Source organism: Marmota monax, unplaced genomic scaffold (assembly GCF_021218885.2).
Source record: "Marmota monax isolate L192 unplaced genomic scaffold, Marmota_monax_Labrador192_F-V1.1 WCK01_AAM20220418_F8-fsc00021, whole genome shotgun sequence".
Taxonomy (NCBI): domain Eukaryota; kingdom Metazoa; phylum Chordata; class Mammalia; order Rodentia; family Sciuridae; genus Marmota; species Marmota monax.
In genome coordinates this window covers 20,263,212-20,285,822 of record NW_026695228.1, presented here as the reverse complement: position 1 = coordinate 20,285,822, position 22,611 = coordinate 20,263,212, and the positions used below count along the sequence as shown (strand labels likewise).

The 22,611-nt window shown below is 59.5% G+C and overlaps 1 protein-coding gene across 1 annotated transcript in view; it reads left to right on the top strand.

The window, feature by feature from the left end:
- Positions 1–22,611, top strand: part of Klhl26 (kelch like family member 26) — a 28,932-nt gene extending 6,321 nt beyond the window's left edge. The window contains exons 2-3 of the mRNA XM_046437532.2: positions 17,080–17,262; positions 19,721–22,611. Of these exons, the coding sequence (XP_046293488.1) occupies positions 17,080–17,262; positions 19,721–21,302 (1,765 nt within the window). The 3' untranslated portion in view covers positions 21,303–22,611. The remainder of the gene's footprint in view (positions 1–17,079; positions 17,263–19,720) is intronic.

The window sequence follows — 22,611 nt, the reverse complement described above, 5'->3', positions numbered from 1 at the left end:
GCTGCTGCCTTCCCCTGGCCCTTCCCGTGGTACCACAACTCAAGACATGGCTCAGGAGGGACTGCGCTCCCCCACCCCACCGCCCCCAGCCTTACATAACTTGTTTGTTCCAACTTCTCTCTTCTGCAACAGAGGGGGGAAAAGAAAGAGCAAAGCATATTCTCCTTCCTTCCCATCTCGAGGGATCAACAAAACCTCGTTGCCTAGTAGAGACGGTCGTTAATGACTGAGCTGAACCTCGGGGATGGACGGAGTGTGGCTGCGGCTGGGCTGCGGGGCTGGTGGAGGGGCGGCCGGCCTGGCCCCGGCTCACGGGAACAAAAGGCACTTGTTCTGCAGCGGCCTCCTCCAGGCCTGGCCTCCTCCAGGCGCAGGCTGTGGGCCCTCAGCAGGATCTAGGCTCCTTGGAGGGAGAAGAGTTTGTCCACTTGGGGTGCCGCAGGTGGGGAGGAGGAGCCCTCCAGGAGTTGAGTTCCCCCGGCTGATCTCCGTCACTGGGAGCTACCAGCCTGCAGAGACCTTCAGGAACGTTCTGCCTCGCCACGCAGGCTCAGTGGCTGGGCCTTTGGCATCCTGCTCCTCAGCCTGTGCTCCCTAAAGGTGCCAGGTGGAGCCCAGTGTTGCTGGCTCATGATGCTTCTGGGGCTGAGGAGGGGGCATGGCAGTGAGGGATGCTCTGACTGCAGGTGTTTTTCCCTGGGAAATCACGGTCGTGGGCCTGTCACGGTTCAGCCTGGTTCAGTGGCCTTTGTCAACAGCCTTCTCTGATGGTCCCTTGGATTATCTCCCAGTAAGCCCCGACACCTCCGAGGAGCCCAGCCTCTCAAGCCCTGTCAAGAAGATGGGTGGGGCCATTTGGCCTTCCAAGGAGGTCTCATTCCATTGGCCTTATCCTCCTTTCCAAGGGAGGAAAAGGCAGAATCGGGTTGAGGTTGTGGCTCAGAGGTAGAGCGCTTGCCTAGCATGGGTGAGGCTCTGGGTTCGATTCTCAACACCGCATATTAATTATTAAATAAATAAAGGTCCATCAACAACTAAAAAAAAAAAATGAAAAAAAAAAGATAGAAAGAAAGAAAAGGCAGAATCTTGACCCTTCCGAGCCAGGACTCAGCTCCCCCTGGGAAAGTCAGGGAGATCTGGCAGCATCAGGTGCCACATCCGGTGACAGCTGTCTGTGGGTTGGTTCCTCCCTCCAGCCCATAGCTGCATCAAATTCCTCATCTGGGAGGTGGGGTCCAGCCCCCTGGGTATCACTGGGGGAGTTCTGTGTTTGTGCTGCATTGGTGACATTGCTCTGCAGTGGTGACACTGCCAGCGTCCTGCCCATTGTCCCTGCATGGGAAGCATGGGGTCCTGGCAGGCTTGTCAGCTGACTCGGTGTGTCAGGTGGAGCAAAGGGAAAGCTGGCCTGAGCTGCTGGGAGGGTGGAGGTGCCCTTCCTAGGTGGCTGTGAGGTGCAGGCACAAGGCCAGCAGGGGAGCAGCACATGGAGAGTCTGAGCCATCTTGGTGACACAGAGAGGGAGCAGAGGGAGCTGGCGCCCAGGAGCAGAGCTCTCCCAGTGCGTTTCGAGGGGGCCTGGGGGGTGCAGCTGAGGCTGGGAGAGCTGGGGGCACTCAGCTGAGCCAGGCCTGTAGGGGTCACTTGGCCGGCCCCAGGGAGCGAGGCCACCCTTTCCTCACCTACTTGCCAGCAGGGTCCCCAGAGCTGCTGACAGGAGATGGCTCTGCAACTGCACGCTTTGCCCTGAGCTGCGCACGCGACTGTCTCACAGCTGGACTGCTTTCACCCGGTAGCTGCGACCCCCCAGGGACAATCTTCTTGTCGTCGGCCATACTTATGGGGAAGAAAGGTTTTTATTAGTCTCCACCATAATCACGCCATTGCCAGGGAGCTGGGAGGCACGTCATCCACCTTCCCCAGGTGGCTGTTTTATTGCCCCGGATCTCCCCCAGACACTTTAAAAGGGAGGTGTTTCCCTCACTCTCGCTCATTGTTTTTTGTTGGTTTCAGGGTTTTAAGTTGTGACCTGTCCCTTGGCTTTTCTATTCCTTTCCCTCCCTCTCCCTCCCTCCCTCCCTCTCTTTTTCTTCCCGGTGCTGGGGTTGGAATCCAGGGTCTCTTGGCTGCCAGGTAAGTGCCTCACCACTAGCCTCACCCCCAGCCCCGCCTCTTGAGTTTTTTGGTTTTGTTTTGGTTCCACGGATTGAACCCAGGGTTGCTTAACTGCTGAGCCACAGCCCAGTCCTTTTTAAATTTTTTATTTAGAGACAGGGTCTCACTGAGTTGCTTAGAGCCTCCCTAAGTTGCTGAGGCTGGCTTTGAACTCCTGATCCTCCTGCCTCAGCCTCCGGAGCTGCTGGGATTGCAGGCGTGTGCCACCACTCCTGGCCAGGCTCTTGATTTTCAGGCTGCTTTAGACCTGGCATTGCGGCCCTGTAAGAGGTGGGAGAGGGGGAGACACAAACAGAAACAGTTATGTGACTTGGGGGCTTTGGGTCTGGAAGGAAGGGTGGGATTTGCTGAGGGTGTTAGGTGAGGTCAGGGGACACGTACCTCTGCACTCCGGCTTCCTGCTCTTGTGGATGGGATTAGACAGCCATTTTTGCCCTCTGGTGGGTGTCACAGGTCTCCTGTGTGCCTGCCATTGTGCTTGGTGCTGGTTGTGTGGGTCCACAGGACAGATGGGCCTTGCCTCACCAAGCACCACATGCCATAGGAGTTAAGTGAGGCAGTTTCCCAAATGATCCCAAGGCTGAGTTAGAGGTTCCCACCTCCTCTGGAAGGTTCCAGAGTCTTCACAAATGAGGTTGAGCACAGGGAGAGGTCATGCATACGACTGATGAAGGTGGGGAATGAGTGCAGGGTTTTGGGGAGGGTCACTTTGGTCAGATTCCTGTTTTGGAAAGATTGCTCTGGTGACAGACAAGGGAGTCTGGGCGATGAGAGGCCAGCACAGGCTTTGGGGCCATTAGAGGTTGAACTTGTGCAACCAGCAGTGGCTGCTGGGAGGCTCTTAGGTTTCTGCTATGCACTGAGGGCGGGTGCTGGGTGACCCATCAGGTGAGTGGGAAGGGAGGCCCCACCTTGGCCTTGAGTTGCTGCTGCTTGTGAGCATCCAGCGGCTCAGAGAGGTGAGGACCTGGCCTGGAGGGCCTGCAGCCCTGCCTCTGTTCCAGAGCAGTCCTTGTGCCTCTTCCTGTTCCAGGCCTGAACCAGGTCAGGGTCCCACCCTCCTTGAGGGCTTCAGGTCCTCCAGCCAGCAGGTCCCAGGCCGAGGCTGTCCCTGCTCCTGAGAGAAGGCTGCAGCCACCTCCAGGCAGAGCCCTATTTTGTACATCTTGTTGATTTCACCTCGGGTCACAGCCTGGGTCCAGCCCCTCTTCCGGCTCTCCCATTCCAGCCAGCAGGACCTTCCTAAGATATCACACCACATCACCGACACCTGCCAGGGGCTCCCTGTCTCTCAGAACAGCATCCACTTCTCCATGGACCCGCCCGGCCCCCTGAGCATTCGCAACCCCGCCAGCCCTGCTGGTCTCCAAAGCACGCTCAGCTGGAATGTCCTGTCCCTGCAATTTGCACGCCTCAAGTGTTGCCTTGGGGCCCGGCCATTCTGTCCACCCTGGCACCACTTCCCACCCCTGCATCCCGTGTTCTGCTCTGTCCTCTGTGAGGACCTGTGTCCCCCTTGGATGTGCGCTCCTTGAGGGCAGGACTGTATCCGTTCACAGTGTCCGGTGGGGTGGACGCTCTGAGCGTGGATCTGGCCAGGGCTCCGCAGAGTCTGTAATGGATTTTCCAGGGAAGCTACCCTGGCCGGAGGCTTCTGGAACAGCCGTCCATGCCTCTGCCCATTGAGAGTCACCCTCCTCCTTCTCCCTTTATTGACGGGGCAGGGTCTGGGAAAAGCAGCAGAAATTCTCAGCCCCATGTCAATAAACCCACCCCATTGTAGAGAAGCCAGCGCACCGCGCCATTTTGCACGGGCTTCGTTTGGTTCAGGAGCAGAACCTCTCAGCGCTGTGTGTGAAAGCTAAAGGCGGCCAACGCAGCCGCCCTCCCCGTCCAGCTGCCTGAAGTGGGAAGTGGGGGCTGAGCCCGCTGGGTCCTCACTGGCGGCCGACCCACCCTCCTCCTCTGGTAGCCGCTCCGCAGCTGTGCGGACGAGCTCTCTTAACACTTGTTAACCCCGCGCCTCCCGGCCCTTCCTGCTCCCCGCCCTCCCCGCGCTCTCCAGAGAGGCCCCGGCTCCGACGGCCGAGCCAGCATCTCGCTAGCGTTTCTGCTGCGGAGCGAGTCTTGGTGCGCATCCAGCGCTTGCCGACCCTCGCCTGCCGAGCAGCCCTGCGCCGAGCGCTCTGCACCTCCGCGGCGCACACTCGCAAATATTGTGATCCAGGAGGAAGTAACCGGCCCCCTGGGGGACTCGCAGACCTTTCCTGCGAGGGCAAGGGCTTCCGGAATTGAACACGCTCTGCCTGCGGGGCTGGACCTTCGGGCTTTTTAAAGGCCTTGAGGGGGGGGTCACCCGAGGATCGAGGCTGAAGATGTTTTCTGACGCCACCACCGTGAAATTCCACAGGGGTCAAAGACGGGATCGGGCGGGAGCAGTCTGGGCTGGATATCCGGAGAGTTCTGTTCTCCACGGGATGTTAGAATTCGAGGCAATCTGCCGAGGCCGGAGCAGAGGCATGTGATCACCCGGAATCTACTGTTACCTTACTGCAGCTCAGAATGGGGGGTTTTCCTGTGGTGGGGCACAAGGGGTGGCGAGGTGGCTGTGAGGCAACAGGCACGCAGGGGAACCCACTGAGCCCCCCAGGCAGCCTTTCCGTCCACATCAGCTAGTCGCCCTTCATGTGGACCGTCTCCAGGCCGGATTTCAAGTTGTACCATGTGTTCTAGCTGGAAGACTCTGCCCAGTCCCTAGAGGGCCGTCCTGCTCTCCCTGTCTGCTCTTCTTTCCAGGTTTGTGGGCCTTTGTCGCGTGAGGCAGGGCAATCCGGGGGTGCACAAACGTTTATGCTCCACGTGAGTCACTTGTACAAATGATGGGCAGTGTTTTCCTAGCCGAGGCTGATGGCATCGGGCCCCTCTGCTCCTCTGACCTCAGTCATGCCTGTAGCATGTTAGCATTTAGAGTCGTTGAACTTTTGCGTTGGTCGGGAGTGCGGGCAGCTCGCTGACCTTTCTTGGGGAGTCACGGAGAGCAGAGTGGAGCCATCTGTCTTGTCACAGACAGGCGGGACTCAGGCTAGGGACAGCTGCTGCCCACTTGCCTCAGACTCACCCTCGGTGCGGCTTCCTCACCCCCTGGCCCTGTAAGAAGCTCGTGCGCAGAGTCTGGAGAGGCGGCAGCTGGAGAGGCGTTAAGTCCATGGCAGTTTTTCCAGAAGCTTGTCTGGAATGCCGTGGACGGGTCTAAACTTCTGCCATTGAAGGCTCTACTTGGTTACAAGAGCCAGAAAATGGACTCACTGTCTTCAGTTAGAAACTCAAAGGTCAGCCTGGCGTGGTGGCGCACGCCTGTCACCCAGTGGCTCAGAAGCTGACGCAGGAGGATTGCAAGTTCGAAGTCAGCCTCAGCAACTTAGTGAGATCCTGTCTCAAAAAAATAAAAAGACCTGGGGATGTGTCCCAGTGGTTAAGTGCTGCTGGGTTCACTCCTGAGCACCAGACAGGGAGAGTTCCAGTTTTAGATCCCCTGGGGTTCAAGGCTGGAAGGCCTCCCCCAGAATCTGTCACTCCCCATCTTTCAGCTCTTGCCTTCCCTTTCCTGGCCACTGCCTACCTGGTGGAAAGGCCATCTCACTTTGCAGCCTAGCAACCCGATGAACCCCAGGGGTGACAAATCTCCATCTGGAAGCTGCAGCTAGAAGTCTAGGGAGGCTCTGATGGTGTCAGGTGGACCCCCCAACCCCGGGCATCCTGGGACCCATCCCCATGGCCAGGGGTCTGGGAGGCTGTGGTTGACCAGGCAGGGTCACATGCCTCCTTTTTCAGCCCAGGTATGGGGTCTGACTGATCCCTGCTGATGCCTGGGGGCAGAGAGTAGGAGGGTGCCTGGGGAAAACCATTTAGGCACCCCTAAAATGGGTAACAGACTCCTTCTGACACTGAAGTTTGTGTCGTCATCAGAAGGCTGAGCCCCAGGGGATGCCTGCCTGTGGCCCAGCTCCACTGGGGATGGGCACATGCCTTTTGGCAGCCCCGTCCCTTCTGGGGCCTCAGTGCCTGTGCTGCCAGGGGAGCAGCAGGCTGGGCTGCCTCATGCAGCTTTGTGCCCAGGTCGCTGGAGTTCGGCAGTGGCAGGGTCTCTGTGGAGCAGAGCAGTCATGCACCTACCTGCCTCCTCTGTGGAGCCAAGGGGTGTGCTCATTCAGGTGGCCCCGTCCCCCAGCCCAGCACAGCTGGGATGCAGTGGGGGGATGGGATCAGCCTCACATCAGTGGGACAAGACAGACGAGATGCCTCAGCCTGAGGCCTGCCCACTAGTTTGCCCCTGGCAGGGGACCCAGCTGGACTGTGGGGGTGAAGGTTGTGGGGGGACCCTGGCTGGGCTGTGATGACAAGGGAGGCCATGGCAGAGACTCTGTACTTTCAGAGAAGGCTCAGAGGTGGTGGGGGAGGTCCTAAGCATGGAGGAGCTGGTAGACTTGGGAGTGGTGTAGGGAGGAGGGCCTGGCCACTGGACACAGAACAGCAGGAGCAAGGGTGGGAAGGTCAGATGACCTGGAGAGAGCCTGCTGAGTGCTTCCTGGTTGTTCTCAGGAAGAGGACAACAGACCCAGCTCTAGGACTTGGGGCAGGAGGATTCATGGAGGGGGGTGAGCTGTTAGCATAGGTAGGAGTTGGCCCCAGCCTGGGGTTACCACCTAGGAGCCGTCTCCCTGCCACTCCACCCATCTGTCCACCCACTTACCATCCACCCACCAATCTGCTTGTCCATCCATCTATGTGTCCACCAGTCTGTCCATCCGTTCATCCATCTATGCATATGTCAGCCCATCCCCCATTAACCATCTTCCTACACACCCAGTTATCTACCTCTGTTCATCCATCTGCCAACTTACCCCCCCATCTATTCATTCCTTCTTCTACCCACCTGCCCACCCACCCACCTGTTCACCTATCTTCCCCCTCCCCCCTACACGCTCATCTAGGTGACAGGCATGGCTGCGCTGCCGTCACATGCTGGGCATGGTGGTGAGTACCAGGACATGGCAGGACACAGAAGCCTCCCTGCCTGATCCTTGGAGGCTCCCATGTCATCCACGGGGACAGGTTGGGAACAGATGGATGATGAGCCAAGTGGAGCAATGAGCTGGTCAAGAAATCCAGAAGGTGGGTCAGCCAACAAATAGTGGCCTGGGTCTCTTGCACTGTGACCTGCAGATTGGGGCTTCTTTCCTGTGGGGTGGCTAGAGGTTTAGGGGTAGTCCACACCCTGCGTTGGGCCAGCACTGAAGAGCCACCATCCTATTCTCCCCGCTGCTGAGCTTCGTGTCCATCCTCCCAACGGATGGTCTCAGCTCTCCGAGCCTCGGATTCTCCATCTGCATCTCAGTGACAACCTTGGGGCCCAGCCATCTGGGCTGTAGAGAGGTGGGTCAGTTCCTGTGTGCCGGGGCTGGGCCTGTGTCCTGCCCATTGTTCACTGTGTGGTGCTAGGAAAATGCCCAAACCTCTCTGTGCCTCAGCTTCCCCACCTATAAAATGGGTGTGAAGAAGTGCCTCTTTTCAAGGCTACTGGCTGCGAGGTGAATGGGGAGCCAGGTCTGCACTGCCCTGCATGGAGTGGATACTCACTCAGTTGGTGGGGGCTTTTCTGATATGGACAGCCCAACATTGTGGCTGGCCATGAGCCAGGGTGAGAGGGTACAGTGGATGCATAGAGCTTGCTACTGGCCGGGGGGCAGGGCCCGAGCACCCTTTCCCTTCTGGGCCTCTTTCCGGATTTAGAATCTGCTGCCCTTGAGAAGTGGTCACAGTCGGGCAAGTCAGGGTTGGGGGGGCGGGCGCTGCCCACAGGTCCTCCCATCCATTAGCAGCAGCGAGAGACTCACACATCCTGGACTCCTCGGGCCATTGATTAGATGCTGGGGTGGGGGCAGGAGGTCATGGGCCAGCCTACGGGTCCCCAGGCTCATGGTGACCCACGAGGACTGGGTGCCCACCCTCCTCCTTTTTCTTCCTCCGGAGCCCTCTGCCCACTCCTGGGACCACAGCTTGCACACTGCTGCTCCTCTGACCTCCCCCGTCCCTATTCTGTTTTCTAGAAGTACCAGTGAGGCTTGAGGAAGGGGAGACCTTGGGGCTCACCCCGGCCTTAGGGTAGGGCTGGTGACAGACAGGGTGGGACAGGGTGGATGGGCCTGGCCTTCTGTACACCTGGGATGTCTCGCCTGACTGTTCCTTAGGGGCACTGGGGATGGTGCTTTCAAGGTGAACATGGGTTCTAGGGCCTACTCTCCCCCATGCCCAGTGTGCTGTGGGCCCCCTGCCCTCCACAGCGTCACGTGGGGCTGTGTGGATGTGCCAGCCCTGGGTGTGGGCAGGTTGCTTGATTACCTCCTGCTGGGCACTTCCAGATGCCTCCTCCCCTCTCATCCTGTCTCCGACCTTTGGGTAGAGTCAAGCTGGAGCCACGGACATGCGCAGGGATTGGCTTTGGGTGGCGATTCCCGGGAAGGTGAAGCTGACTCTCCCATGGGCCAGGGGACATCTGCGTAGCCAGGCCAGTCTGTGCTCCCAGGGCCAGTCACAGTGGGCCTCTCTGCCTCCAGCCTTGGGCTCTTGGGAGAAGGGAGGCTGGCTGGGGGCTAGGAGGGGAGGTTTGCTTGGCTTGCCCAGCCCACCTGCCTCCTGGTACCCACCCGGGTCCATCAGGCGGTGCAGACCAGCCTTGGCACGAGGGTCCTGCTCTACCTTGTTGGTGGCCGTGTAGGAGCATCAGCGACCCCGCCAGGAGGAAGAGATAAACAGCTCTGACGCCCCAGGCTTCCATGCAGCTGCAGGCGCCTGGCGGGTCCCTGGCTAGAATGTTTATTTTTGCGGAGCTGGGGATGGAACCCAGGGTCTCATGCCTGCTGGGCAAGTGCCCTACCACTGAGCTACCCCCAGCTCTCTGGCCACGGTTTTCTGCTCACTGTGTCTTTTTCTGTTTCTCTGTCCCCATCCCTCACATCTCTGTCAGCGGTCTGGGGTCCTGGCCTGTAGGGACATGCAGCTGTAGGGACCTTTTCTAGCTCCTGGGCTCCGTGTTTGTGCATCCAGAAGCCCTGCTCTTTCCCCAGCTCCCCCGGGAGCTCAGCGAACCAGAGGACTGGAGCGTCTTGGAAGGAGCTGCCCGATGAGGAGGGATAACTCGGACAGGGGCCCGCAGCTGCCTGGGGGAGGCGGGTGGGGGAGCACCGAGCGGTCCCAGGAGGAGGCTCGCTGACGTGAGCGTGGGGGCTGTGGCCGGCCTGAGCCTTGGCGGGCCAGTGTGAGGTGCCAGAACACAGTGACTTTCTGCTGTGGCTGGGAGCTCAGAACCCAGAGCTGTGAAATATTGTGGTAACCATGGCAACAGTGACTGCAGGCAGTCCCTGTGTGGGACGTGTTGGACCCCGTCTTTCTGCACCTTCACCCTCAGAGGCTGGTGAGCCTCAGAGAAGCCGGCAGGTTGTGTGGGGCAGGGTGGAGCCACTGGCCAGGCGCCTGCTGGGCCTCGGCTTCCCCATCTTGAAGGATGTATTCGCTGAACAGACGTCCTGGACCAGTAGGGGAGTCACCAGGTCCTGCGTGAAGTGTGACCCCTGCACCACCAGTGGGGGGCTTGGCGAAGGGTGTAGGTGGGTGGCAGGGGCCGGGAGAGAGGCTTCCAGCGTGGCTGCAGAGTATGTGTGTGTGCACTTGCACACTCAGGCAAAGAATTTAAGCTCCTCCTGTCCTCCATCTGTGGCTCCTGCCTCTCCGCTCTCTGTCCCCCTCTCCACGGGTCTCTGTCCTTCTCTGTGGATGTCTCTCTGGGCCCCTGTTCCTCTCTTGAGGTGTCTTTCCCTCTGGGTGTGCGTCTCCCCTTCTCTCCTTTTTGCTGTCTCTGGGGCTCGGGCTTCCTCTGTTCCTTCCTGGGTCTTGCACTAGGCTCTCCGAGGATGCTCTTGGAGGTGCTCCAGTCGCCTGCCTGGGGATGGCTGGGCAGTGGCTGGGGTGGGCAGAGTCCCCTCAGCCACACCGACATCCCCCTGCCCCGCTGCCCCCTGAAGCGCAGCGTCCCCCCATGCACCGTGGACCCCGGGGTGGGGCGTCGTGCTGGGCTGGGGCGCGAGCCAACCAGCTGCGCCGCGCCGCTGTGCTCCTCGGAGCCACATGGACAATAAAACCAGAATTGGCTTTGGAAGTGGAAGCGCTCTCGGCTCAAGGGGAAGCGAGGGGCTCCACGCGTCAGTGGCCTGCGAAGGGCAAAGCCGGCCTGAGCCTCCTGCTCTGTGTGGGGGTGGGAAGGGATTTTACAAAACCCCAAAGAAATGTTTCCATGAAATTCTTTCTTGTTCTTGCCTCTTTTGTTTGTTTTTGGAGATTCCAATGAAAAGAAGCCGGTCACAGGGACCAGGCCAGCAGCAGGGTGGGGACTGGAGGGGGCCGCCCACCTGGCAGGTGCTCAGCCCCTCTCCTGAGGCTCGCACAAGCAGCCCCCGCCTCTGCCAGCTCCCAATCTCCCCACCAGGCTCCAGTGTCCAGGGCGCCCAGCCTTAGCTGGTATGGCCCTGAGCTTTCATGACTTCCGGCCAGGCTGCCTGGCCTCCTTGGCGCCCCAAGAGCAGACCCCAAGATGAGGATTCAAGGGCTCCATGAAGGAAGGACTCCAGAGGGAAGAAACCTAGGCAGGAGACGTCGACACCTAGGAAGTTTCTGGAACCTGAGACCGGTGGTCCACCCGGGGCATTGACCCTGCCCAGCACACAGCAGGCCTCTGTGCCAGGGAGATTCTGAAGGCTGCATGGTGGTGCCTCCAGGGCAGGCCTGGTGCTCCTGTGTCCATCACAGGCCTGAGCCTTCATGGGGGTGCCCAGTGACGGTGCTAGGGGACATAGTGGTAGGGATTTGTCAGAATGGCCTTAGTCCAGGCCAGGCCTGAGGCGGGGGTGTGTGGCCACTCAGGAGCCAGATCCAGGCTGAGGGTGCAACTGGGGCGGGTGGTGAGTAGCCTCCAGAGACGTCCTGACCGGGGCTGCTGACGCATTGCCTCCGATGACTCACGTGTGGGTGACCGTGACTTGAGTGGCCGTCTGGAGACTAGGCCCAGTTCAGGGCTGCTGCCGCCTTCCTGGGGGCCTGTGGCCCCGACATGCTGGCCGCCCCCTGTCTGGGGCTGGCCTGAGTAATGGGTCCTTCCCCTCCTCCTGGTGCCGGCTAGAGAGGACCTTAGTCATCAGCCCTGGGCACCAGCCCTCCCTCCGCCTCCTGGCCACCTCTGCCGGGACCTTGCCTTGCCCCTCTGTCTTGGCATGGGGGCTCCAGCCTCCCTGAGCCCACCAGAGGCAGCACAGCTTGGTGTATGGAAGGAGAATGGGGACTTCAGGGACATTTGTCTTATCTGTAGGACAGGAAGAAGAAAGAAAACATCCATGTGAGACACCCACTGCCAGGGACATGGAGAAGGACAGGAGGGGACGAAGCTGCTTTCTCCCCTCTTTGGTGCACCTTGTACCCCACACCTGGTAGCAGCAGTGAGATGAGCTGGCCCCATTTTCTGGACCAGGATTGTCATCAGAGCTGATGTGGCTCAGGCTGCTGGCTGCAGAGACCCTGGCCTGGCCCCTGATGCCCCCTCTGGAAGGTCCTGCTGGCCACCTGTGCTGTCCCTGCCTTCTGGGTCCCAAGCAGCCCTTTTACTTGTTGGGGAACCCAGATATCCTTTGCCCAGGGGAGTTCCTGGCCAGCTCTCTGGTTCCCCATTTTTCAATAAAGCCAACAGCAGGGGAGGCATCTGTGCCCTGTCGCCCCGGGCAGCGTCTCGGTCCTATAGTGTGTTCCCACACAAACAGCTTTGAGCACAAGCTCAGCTGCTGTGTCATCTGCACCTCCCTCCTCTCGAGGCTGCAGGTGGCGTCCCCGGTTACACATCAGGAGCAGCCTCCTTGCCCAGCCGGGGGCCGCCCTTCACCAGAAGTACTGCTGCGAGCATTTAGCTTGTTTCTGGTCTCCTGCCCCCAGATGTGATGCAGTCTGTCTTGCCCTCCGTGTCGTCAGGTTCTGCATCCTTAGATTCAAACAGCTGCAGATCGACGACCATTAAAAAAACAAAAATGTGCAGGTATTTTTTCTTGTCGTTATTTCCTACAAAATACCTGGTAACAACCGTTGACGTAGTGCTTCCACTGAATTAGCTGTGCTCCAGAGAGGACTTAGGGCCTACAGGAGGATGAGTGTAAGTTCTAGGCAAATACGACGTCATTGTGTGAAAGGGACTTGAGCATACTAAGATTTTGGCATCCATAAGAGTCCTGGAACCAATTTCTCACAGGAATCCAGGGATAAGTCTCGGAAGTTGAGTTGCTGGGTCAAGGACACAAGTCTAGAGTGTTGCTATGCCTGCCAAATCGCCTTCCTGAGTTTTTTTTTTTTTTTAGTTGTCAATGGATTATTTATTTATTTTTATGTGGTGCTGAGGATCGAACCCAGAGCCTCATACATGCGAGGCAAGTGCTCTACCCCTGAGCCATGACTCCTGCCCTCCCTGGGTGTGAACTGCCTCCTGTTCTACCAGAGTAGATTGAGCATTTGCTGCCTGATAACCCAGTGTCTCTGAGGCCTGGTGAGGTGTGAGCGAGGCTTGCTCTTAGATCTTTTTTTTTTTTAAATATTTATTTCTTTTAGTTGTACACTATGCCTTTATTTTTATTTATTTAATTTTTTTTTTAAAGAGAGAGGTGAGAGAGACAGAGAGAGAGAGACAGAGATAATTTTTAATATTTATTTTTTAGCTTTTGGAGGATACAACATCTTTGTTTGTATGTGGTGCTGAGGATCGAACCCGGGCCGCACGCATGCCAGGCGAGCACACTACCGCTTGAGCCACATCTCCAGCCCTATTTATTTAATTTTATGTGGTGCTGAGAATCGAACCCAGGGCCTTGCACGTACCAGGCGAGCACTCTACCGCTGAGCCACAACACTAGCCCCACTCTTAGATCTTTTCTTTTTTTTTATTTGCACGGGCATTGAACCCATGGGTGCTCTATCACTGAGCCACATCCTCAGTCCTTTTTTTTTTTTTTGAGACAGAGTCCTGCTAAGTCCTTAGGGCCTTGCTAAATTGCTGAGGCTGGCCTCAAACTTGCAATCCTCTTGCCTTAATCTGAATCGCTGGGATTACAGGCATGTGCCATCATGCCTGGCTCTCCTAGGTCTCTTCTAACCAGCTCTTATTCCTTTTCTGCAAGCTTTTAGCTCATATTTTTGTGCATCTTTCATTGAGATTTCTGGCTTTGTGTTGATTTCTTGGTGCTCTTTATATATGGAGGAGTGTAGTAACTATGTGCCTAAGGATTGAGTGGCCCCATGATGAAAGTGCCCCTGGAATGAGATCTTTCTTCTGATGAAAATGTACATGTGCACACCTGACCCAAGGGGCAGGTGAAATCCTCCCACACCACCCCAATATCTTGAACTTGTAAGGAAAAATCTGCCGACCGAAAGCAAAATGGCAAAGGCTGCAGGGCCTGTGCACAGCACCTCTGAGCCTCCCCCCACTCTCCAGCTCAAAGGGAAGCTGGGGAAGTTGGTGTCTGTGGGAAGGGGCCAGGGGGTTGCCCAGAAACCCTGGGACATCTGCACAACTGAGAAAACAGACCCAGAGAATCAAGGAGTATGCCTGAGCACACCGCTTGCCGGAATCCTGCTTGCACCCCTTACCCCCTCTGGGTGCCCTCCCCTCCCCAGCCGCCGCGCCCCCATGGATCTTTCTTCCATGCATCTCTCAGAGGCTGGCCCCGCACTGATCTGGGCTGCAGGAAGGACGGCTGCTCATGGCCTTTACCCAGGGGGCATCCCGGCCTCCTGGTGTATTGCACACATTCAGTGGGATTGTGGGAAGGGCACTTGGAATCCTGGTCTCCCACCTGGTCACCTCACTGGGTCTTTGCCTGGCTTTTCCTCCTCTGTCTCGGGCCATCTCCTAATCAGCTCCCCCTCACAGCAGCTCCTGAGCACTTGGTTGTTTACCTCATGTCTGTCCCTTCCCCTCCTGGAGCCTGTAGCGCCATTGGTGGCTGGATCCCATTACAGGGTGCTGGCTGAATGAATGGCAGTGAACTCATGGCTGAGGTGAGGACCCTGGGGTGGAGAGCCCTGAGGTGTGGCCCCCTGGTTTATTGGCCCAGTGTCCTCTGACCCTGGCCTGGGTGTCCTAGGGAGGCGCTGAGACATAGATCTGCCCCCAGGAGGCCCAGAGTACAGTGGGAGGGGTGGCCAGGCCTCCAGAGCCCTGGGACTCCAAGGCTACGGAGCAGCCAGGACAGGCTCCCTGGAGCAGGGTCACAGGCAGGTTCATCTCAGCCTTTGGCCCCCAGATACTCCGCACAGGGTCAGCCTTCAGGTTTGGTGACTTTCTAGTGGCTGCTGATAATGAAGGCAGTGTGCCTGTACCCCCAGCCCCACTCTACACAGCAGGGTCTGTGTAGCAGGGATGTCACCATTGCCGGGCCCCCCAGATGCATTAATCCTCTCTTTGTTTTAAGCCAGTTCTGGCAATTCATTCACAAGGTCAAGTTTGATAACAATTCTCCGGTTCTGGGAGGGAGGCTCTGAATGGTCACACCAGCTGTTCATGGTGCTATGGTGGCATTTGGACCTGGCCATTCGTCTGGAACTCCCACCCTGACCCCTGGCCTCCGTGCTGCACAGAGAAGGTGCAGTGCTGGTTGCTGGGCAGAGTCCAGGTAGGGGGTCCCTGGGGTGGGCTGTGGTGGCCAGAGCCATGGGCAGGACAGGTGCAGGGCGGGCAGGTGGAGCAGCTGACCCAGGGATGTGCACACTTTGGCCCGGGAGGGGCTTTGGGCAGACGGATTTGGAGCTGCAGTCCAGCCCAGGAGGAGGCTGGGCCGTCCACCTTAAGCGCCATCACCTAGCTGTTGTGGGAAGAGACGCTGAGACACCCCTTCCATCCTCCACATCTCTGCTCCTGGCCCCGCTCCCTCAGACACTCAGGGCCTGATGGCACAACCCTGGCTGCAGCTGTGACATAAAGCTGACTCTGGATGCTTTGACTGCTTCCGGTCCCCCTGCTCCAGGCCTTGGGAAGCTTCAAGGACTGACACAGGCTCACAGCAGCAGTCACGTCCACCAGACAGGGGAGCTGGATGCGAGGGAGGAGAGGAAGGGCGGGCTGAGGGGAGGACCCTTCTCCTAGCAGAGGACAGGCCATGGGGACAAGCTGGAGTCCTGGTGTCCACCTGGGCCCTTTTTCTCCCTCTCCCCAGCACCCCAGTGTTGCTCACCAGCCCAGCTGACCGCAGCACTGGGCTCCGAGTTCTTGTGTATTCCCGCCTCCACCCCGCGCAGGCTGCATCCCCAGCACCATGTCCCCTGGCCTGGGTCCCCTGTCTCCTGGGACCCTGAGCACCTGCAGGCAAGGCTGAACACTGGCTTCTTGCTCTGCCCCGCATGCCCCTCCCCTGGCCATGGTCAGCCCTGGGCCCTGCAGCCCCTCCCCCGGCCACGGTCAGCCCTGGGCCCTGCAGCCCCTCTGTCCACCTTTTCCTGGGGTCTCTGAAGGGCAGCTGAGGCGGGCAGCCCACGAGGGGTCAGGGAGCTCTGAGCCCAGTGACCACTGTGAGCGAGTGCCAGCTGTGCCTGCCTCTGTTGCCAGGTCCTGGACCCTCGGGCTTGTTTGGGGACTGCGGACAGTGGGCCGGGGAGCCTTCCCGCTCCTCCCGCTTTCCTGGAAGGACCAGTGCCCGCGTTCCTGGCTCTCTGTGGGCAGCGCAGTCCAGGGAGAGGGCGGGCAAGTCCCAAAGGGCCTGGAGCCTGGGGGAGACCCGAGTGCAGGGAGGGGGAGTGGGGTGTGCTGGGGGTCCAGGGGGTCCTGGGAGTGGTTCTTTTGTGTGTGTGTGTGTGTATGTGTGTGTGTGCTGGGGATCGAGCCCTGGGGCACTTTACCACTGAGTAACACCCCAGCCGTTTTTATTTTTTATTTTGAGACGGGGTCTCACAAAGTTGCTGAGGCTAATCTTGAACTTGAGATCCTCCTGCCTCAGTCTTCCGAGTGTCTGGGATTACAGGCATGTGCCAGGCCCCGAGCCCCACCTGGGAGGTGTTCTTGACAGCAGTGTCCCCCTCCTGTGGTGTTCTGAGGATGAAATGCTGTGTTCAGAAGCTCTTCGTTCATGACCCGCTGAGTAAAAGCTTCCCAAAATGCAGGCTGGGGGTGGAGCTCAGTGGTCGAGAGCTGGCCTGGCCCTGGCGTGTGCGAGGCTCTGGGCTCCATCCCTGGCCCTGGAAGATAATTCCTCAAATGGAACAGCAAAGGGGTCAGCGGGAGGCTGGAGAGGAGAGGGTGGGGACGGGTGAGGTGATGGCCGGCCTGTGGCTGGCCTGGTGTGCTCTGAGGGCTGGGGCTGGGGCAGGGTTTTCGCAGGACCCGAGAAGATCCCATGCCCTTTTCTCTTTGATTGAGGTGCAATTCACATAACACAAAAATGATGATTTTTTTCCCATGCCTGTGATGGAACCCAGGGCTCCACACGTGCTGGGCGAGTGCTCTGCCACTGAGCCCCACCCAGCCCCAGACTGGGGTAGCGTGGACACCTCACTGGCATTGGGCCTCCATCTCATTCCAGAATATCTCATCACCAGGTGGAGACACCTCTAAGCCCTGAGCATTGGTGTCTCCTTTCCACCCCTTCGGCTCCCAGTCTGCTTTCCGTCTCTGTGCTCGGCGCTTCCTGGTGGTGGAATCATGGCTTCACAATCTGTGGCCTTCTGTGTCTGGCGCCTTTGACTTGGCGTCGTGTTTTCAAGGTCCTTTTGTGTGTACCAGGACTTCAAGGCCCGTGAGCCACGTCACCCCCCTCTCTGTTCTCCCCCCAGCATGGCTGATAAGAACGGGGCCCTCAAGTGCACCTTCTCGGCACCCGGCCACAGCACCAGCCTCCTGCAGGGCCTGGCCACCCTCCGTGCCCAGGGCCAGCTCCTGGACGTGGTCTTGACCATCAACAGAGAGGTCTTTCATGCGCACAAGGTGGTCCTGGCTGCCTGCAGCGATTACTTTAGGTGAGTGCGGGCCCCGGGAACTTGGAGGGGGGACAGGTTGACAGCAGCCACCTTCTAAGAAGGGGCCCATCTTAGCACCAGCCAGAAATGGCTGTGAGGGAGAATGGCTGGTGTTGGCTTGGAGAGAAGCCCCCTGCCTACTAACCCTGCCCGCTTCTCCTTGACTCTCATTCTTCTGGGGCATAGCATGCTTGGGAGTCTGGGGCACCTGCTTCAAGGTTCAGCCAGGCTTGTTTTCTTGTTTCTATCCTGGGATTGAACCCAGAGGTGCTTAACCACTGAGCCACGTCCCCAGTCCTATTTTTAAAATATTTTATTTAGAGATGGGTCTCTCTGACTTGCTTAGGGCCTCACTGAGTTGCCGAGGCTGGCTTAGAACTCACCCTCCTCCTGCCTCAGCCTCCCAAGCTGCTAGGATTACAGGCGTGCGCCACTGTGCCCCACTAGGCCAGGCTTTCATTCCAAGTCTTCATTGGACAATTGCCCTATGCCAGGTGCTGATCTAGGCCTCGCGGATCTAGCAGGTACGAAATGGGCCCAGGTCCCTGCCTCCATGACACTCCCACTCACACCTAAAGCAGAAGAGCTGGGGGACTGGAGGGGCACCAGCAGCCCTCATGTCTTGCTGACCCCATGTGTTGGGCCCCGTCTGAGGCTGGGTGAGGCTCTTCTGTGCCCTGTGTGGTGGGTGCTTCCTCCGTGCAGTAGCCAAAACCTTGGTGGGCATGTGGCTCTGTCCTTCCCTATGCCGTGGCTGGGCCAGAAGAGAGAGCCCCTTGGAGCTACATGGGCAGGGAGATTCCTCTTCCCTATTGGGGGCTGTCATGGGGCTAGAGATGGTCTCCCCATTCCCTTGGGGAGAAGCGGGTGAGCCTCCTAGCTGCCAGACTGAGCTGGGCGGCCCTGGGAGCCACTCCTGGGCTCACTTCAGCCCAGGTGTGTCTGGGGCCACACATCCCCGCGCCCCGCCGCCCGCCCAGTGGCTCAGCAAGGCCATTGTGGGGAGCCACAGCCGCCAAGCCAACTGGGGCGCCGTTTCTATTTTTACTCTGGATTTGGGGACGGGTGGGCCAGCCCAGCCAGCAATGCCCTTTAAAGGCGCCCCCGCGCTGGCACTGCAGCCGCAAGACCTTAAAAGGCAAAACTCCTTCCCGTCGCCTGCGACAGCCTCAGTCTTCCTCATGATGCCCCAGGGCTGGCGGGGACTCCAGGGGACAGGCCTGGGAGCTGGCGCTCACTGCTCCTAAGAAGCCTTGGGTGCTGGGCAGCTTGCTGGGCAGTGGTTAGCTGGTGGCACCTCACAGCTGTCCTCTTGCCGTGGTCCCAAGCCTGGCCCACACAGGTGTCACTAGGGCACAAACATCTAAGGGGCAGAGAAGAGCAGAGTTCCCCTCTCCTCAGGGCCCATCGGGGACAGTGCCCTGGTGTGGAATGCCAGCCTGCCCCGAGGGACCTGCCCACATACTGAGCAAGCCCTGGGTGGGCACTGGGGTGGGGGAGGCTTTGAGCCCCAGGCTTCCCCAGTGTCCTCCTGCCTGGGCCTGTGTCCCTTTACCAGCTGTCATGTTGGCTCCAGCCTCTCAGAGCAGAGCAGTGGGGACACAGAGCTGGGGTCCCTAGCTTGGAGTCTCACATTGGGCTGGGGACTCTGGACTCTGCTTGGAGCAGGGAGGTGCTTCCGTGTTCCTGGGCTCTCTCTGGAGACAGCAGCAGCCCCCTGCATGGCCTCCAGTAGTTGTCCCATTCCAGGGGACCCTTGTTGGTGGTTGCCCGGGCCCAGGCTGGGGAGCTGGAGCTGCTCGCGGAGGCAGTGAGCAGCCAGGGACTGGGCTTTGCAGACCGTGGCAGGACACCTGTGCCTCGCTTGTGTCCTGAGCTTAGGTGGCTTTTCCCTTGGAGCCTTTGCTCCTCTGAGTCAGCTGGGCTCCAGCAAGTGGCTTGTTGGGTGAGGCTGACCTGGGCCGGCTGCTCCTGCAGCTCTGAGCGAGGGCTGCCATCTAAACTAAGGGCTCAGGCAGTGCCCCCTGCAGGGGCCGCTGGGAGTCACTGTTTCTGGAAGGAGGCACCACTGGGGTGGACTCAAACTCTTTTTTTTTTTTTTTTTTTGGTACCAGGGATTGAGTTCAGGGGCACTGGACCACTCAGCCACATCCCCAGCCCTGTTTTGTATTTTATTTAGAGATGGGGTCTCGCTGAGTTGCTTAGGGTCTCATGTTTGCTGAGGCTGGCTTTGAACTTGCCATCCTCCTGCCTCAGCCTCCCAAGCTGCTGGGATTACAGGCGTGTGCCACGGTGCCCGGCTCAAACCCTTTCTTTCCTTCCTTGTTCTTCCTGAGAGTCCAGCCCCACGGTCTTCCTGCTGGCTGCGCCCTGCGTTCCTGTCCCTCTGCCAGACTGTTGCTGGTGGAGAGGACTCCCCTCGGTCACCCCCAGCCCATACTGTGTTTCCATCCCTCAGGGCTATGTTCACGGGAGGCATGAGGGAGGCCAGCCAGGATGTCATTGAGCTGAAAGGCGTGTCTGCCCGCGGCCTGCGGCACATCATCGACTTCGCCTACAGCGCCGAGGTGACCCTGGACCTGGACTGCGTGCAGGACGTGCTGGGCGCCGCGGTGTTCCTGCAGATGCTGCCGGTGGTGGAGCTGTGCGAGGAGTTCCTCAAGGCCGCCATGAGCGTGGAGACCTGCCTCAACATCGGCCAGATGGCCACCACCTTCAGCCTGGCCTCGCTCAGGGAGTCGGTGGACGCCTTCACCTTCCGCCACTTCCTGCAGATCGCCGAGGAGGAAGACTTCCTGCGCCTGCCCCTGGAGCGCCTGGTCTTCTTCCTGCAGAGCAACAGGCTGCAGAGCTGCTCCGAGATCGACCTGTTCCGAGCCGCCGTCCGCTGGCTGCAGCATGACCCGGCCCGGCGGCCGCGCACCAGCCACGTGCTGTGCCACATCCGCTTCCCGCTCATGCAGTCGTCGGAGCTGGTGGACAGCGTGCAGACGCTGGACATCATGGTGGAGGACGTGCTCTGCCGCCAGTACCTGCTGGAGGCCTTCAACTACCAGGTGCTGCCCTTCCGGCAGCACGAGATGCAGTCTCCACGCACCGCCGTGCGCTCCGACGTCCCCTCCCTGGTCACCTTCGGTGGCACCCCCTACACTGACAGTGACCGGTCCGTCAGCAGCAAGGTGTACCAGCTGCCCGAGCCAGGCGCCCGGCACTTCCGCGAGCTCACGGAGATGGAGGTGGGCTGCAGCCACACGTGCGTGGCCGTGCTGGACAACTTCGTGTACGTGGCCGGGGGCCAGCACCTGCAGTACCGCAGCGGCGAGGGCGCGGTGGACGCCTGCTACCGCTACGACCCGCACCTGAACCGCTGGCTGCGCCTGCAGGCCATGCAGGAGAGCCGCATCCAGTTCCAGCTCAACGTGCTGTGCGGCATGGTGTACGCCACCGGCGGCCGCAACCGCGCCGGCAGCCTGGCCTCGGTGGAGAGGTACTGCCCCCGGCGCAACGAGTGGGGCTACGCCTGCTCGCTCAAGCGCCGCACCTGGGGCCACGCCGGGGCCTCTTCCGGGGGCCGCCTCTACATCTCAGGGGGCTACGGCATCTCGGTGGAGGACAAGAAGGCGCTGCACTGCTACGATCCCGTGGCCGACCAGTGGGAGTTCAAGGCGCCCATGAGCGAGCCCCGGGTGCTCCACGCCATGGTGGGCGCTGGTGGCCGCATCTATGCCCTTGGTGGCCGCATGGACCACGTGGATCGCTGCTTCGATGTGCTGGCTGTGGAGTACTACGTGCCCGAGACGGACCAGTGGACCAGCGTGACCCCCATGCGGGCTGGCCAGTCGGAGGCCGGCTGCTGCCTGCTGGAGAGGAAGATCTATATCGTGGGGGGCTACAACTGGCGCCTCAACAACGTGACGGGCATCGTGCAGGTGTACAACACGGAGACGGACCAGTGGGAGCGGGACCTGCACTTCCCAGAGTCCTTTGCGGGCATCGCCTGCGCCCCTGTCCTGCTGCCGCGTGCCGGGGGCAGGAGGTAGTTCCTTGGACTCCTGGGATCCTGGCCCAGCTGCATGTGGTCTCCCAGCCCGCCCGGCAGGCACCCCCGGCGCTGGCCTCCAGGGGCCTGCTGAGCTGAGGAGCTGGGCACCCTCCTGAGGCAGATCCTGGCTCTGAGTACAGCCCAGGGGTCCAGCCCCAAAGGCCACCACATCATGGCAACAAGCTCATGCCCCAGGTGGTTCCCTCACCCAGCCTGCAAGTCCTGCTACGGGGGACAGCTGGGCTCCTCGTGCTGTCATTGTGTGGCTCTGCTTCCCTTCCCTCCCGTCCCCACCCAGCTCTGCCTGCCTGTGGTTCAGAGCCCATGAACACTGAATGCCAGGCCCCTGGGATGCACCTCCCCGCCCTCCTGAGTCGCCCAAAGCCTCCCTAACATGGGGGCTCTCAGGGCAGGAGAGGCAGCTCCAGAGCCCCTGGGTTGGGCTGATGGATGGGGAGGGCCTCTCTGTTTCCCTAGATGTGCTTGCCCAACCCTTTCAGCCTGAGCTGCCTCGAGGCCTCTGCCTGCGTCCCCCTGCCTGTCCTGGGCCCCTGCACCTTAAGGGCCCCTGCTCCTCTGCTTGCAGGAGAAACCACAGCTGACTCCCGGAGGCAGCCCTGAGGGCGCTGGGCCCTCCATTTGGCGCTGAGCATCACCCAGGGCCTGAATGAGGGTGGCCGGCCAAGATGCCCCATCTGCCGCCTTGGCTCTGGGTGGCCAGGCTGTCCCTTCCCACGGTGGAGGGGACACCAGCCCAGGCTCCAGAGTGCTTCTGCATCCCGCAGGGCTGTGGACAATTTTGATTCCCCTCCCTCAGCCCAGCCCAGCCCTGGTTTTAGGTCAACACACCACCAAGCCTGAGGCCACCCTTGGGCGGGCAGGCGCTGGGGCTGCTCCTTCAAGGGCTTTGTGGCCACATTTGTTTTGGTGTCTAACCCTCTAAACGTCTTCTTTTTGTTTTACTGTTCTTCTTTTTTTTTTTTTTTTAGAAGCCAGCACTGCTGTCTTCTAAGTGAGGTTCATACTCTAGGGGCAACTTAAAGTGTCTCTTCTGCTGCTAACAGAGGATGGATGTCGTGTTTTGTGACCCGCTCACGGTGTAAAGGATTAACCTCATACCTCAGCCGCCGTCCTTCCCTAATGTCTCCCTTTATTTAATAAAAATGTTATGGTGAAAAGATGGAGCGGCCCCGAGCTGAGCCCGTGCAGCTTGGGCCTGATTGGTCACAGATTCTGCTGCGTGTGTCCTCCGTGTGTTTGGGGCTCCTCTCCCCTGCCCCAGCCTTTTCCCTCATTGCCAGGAGCTG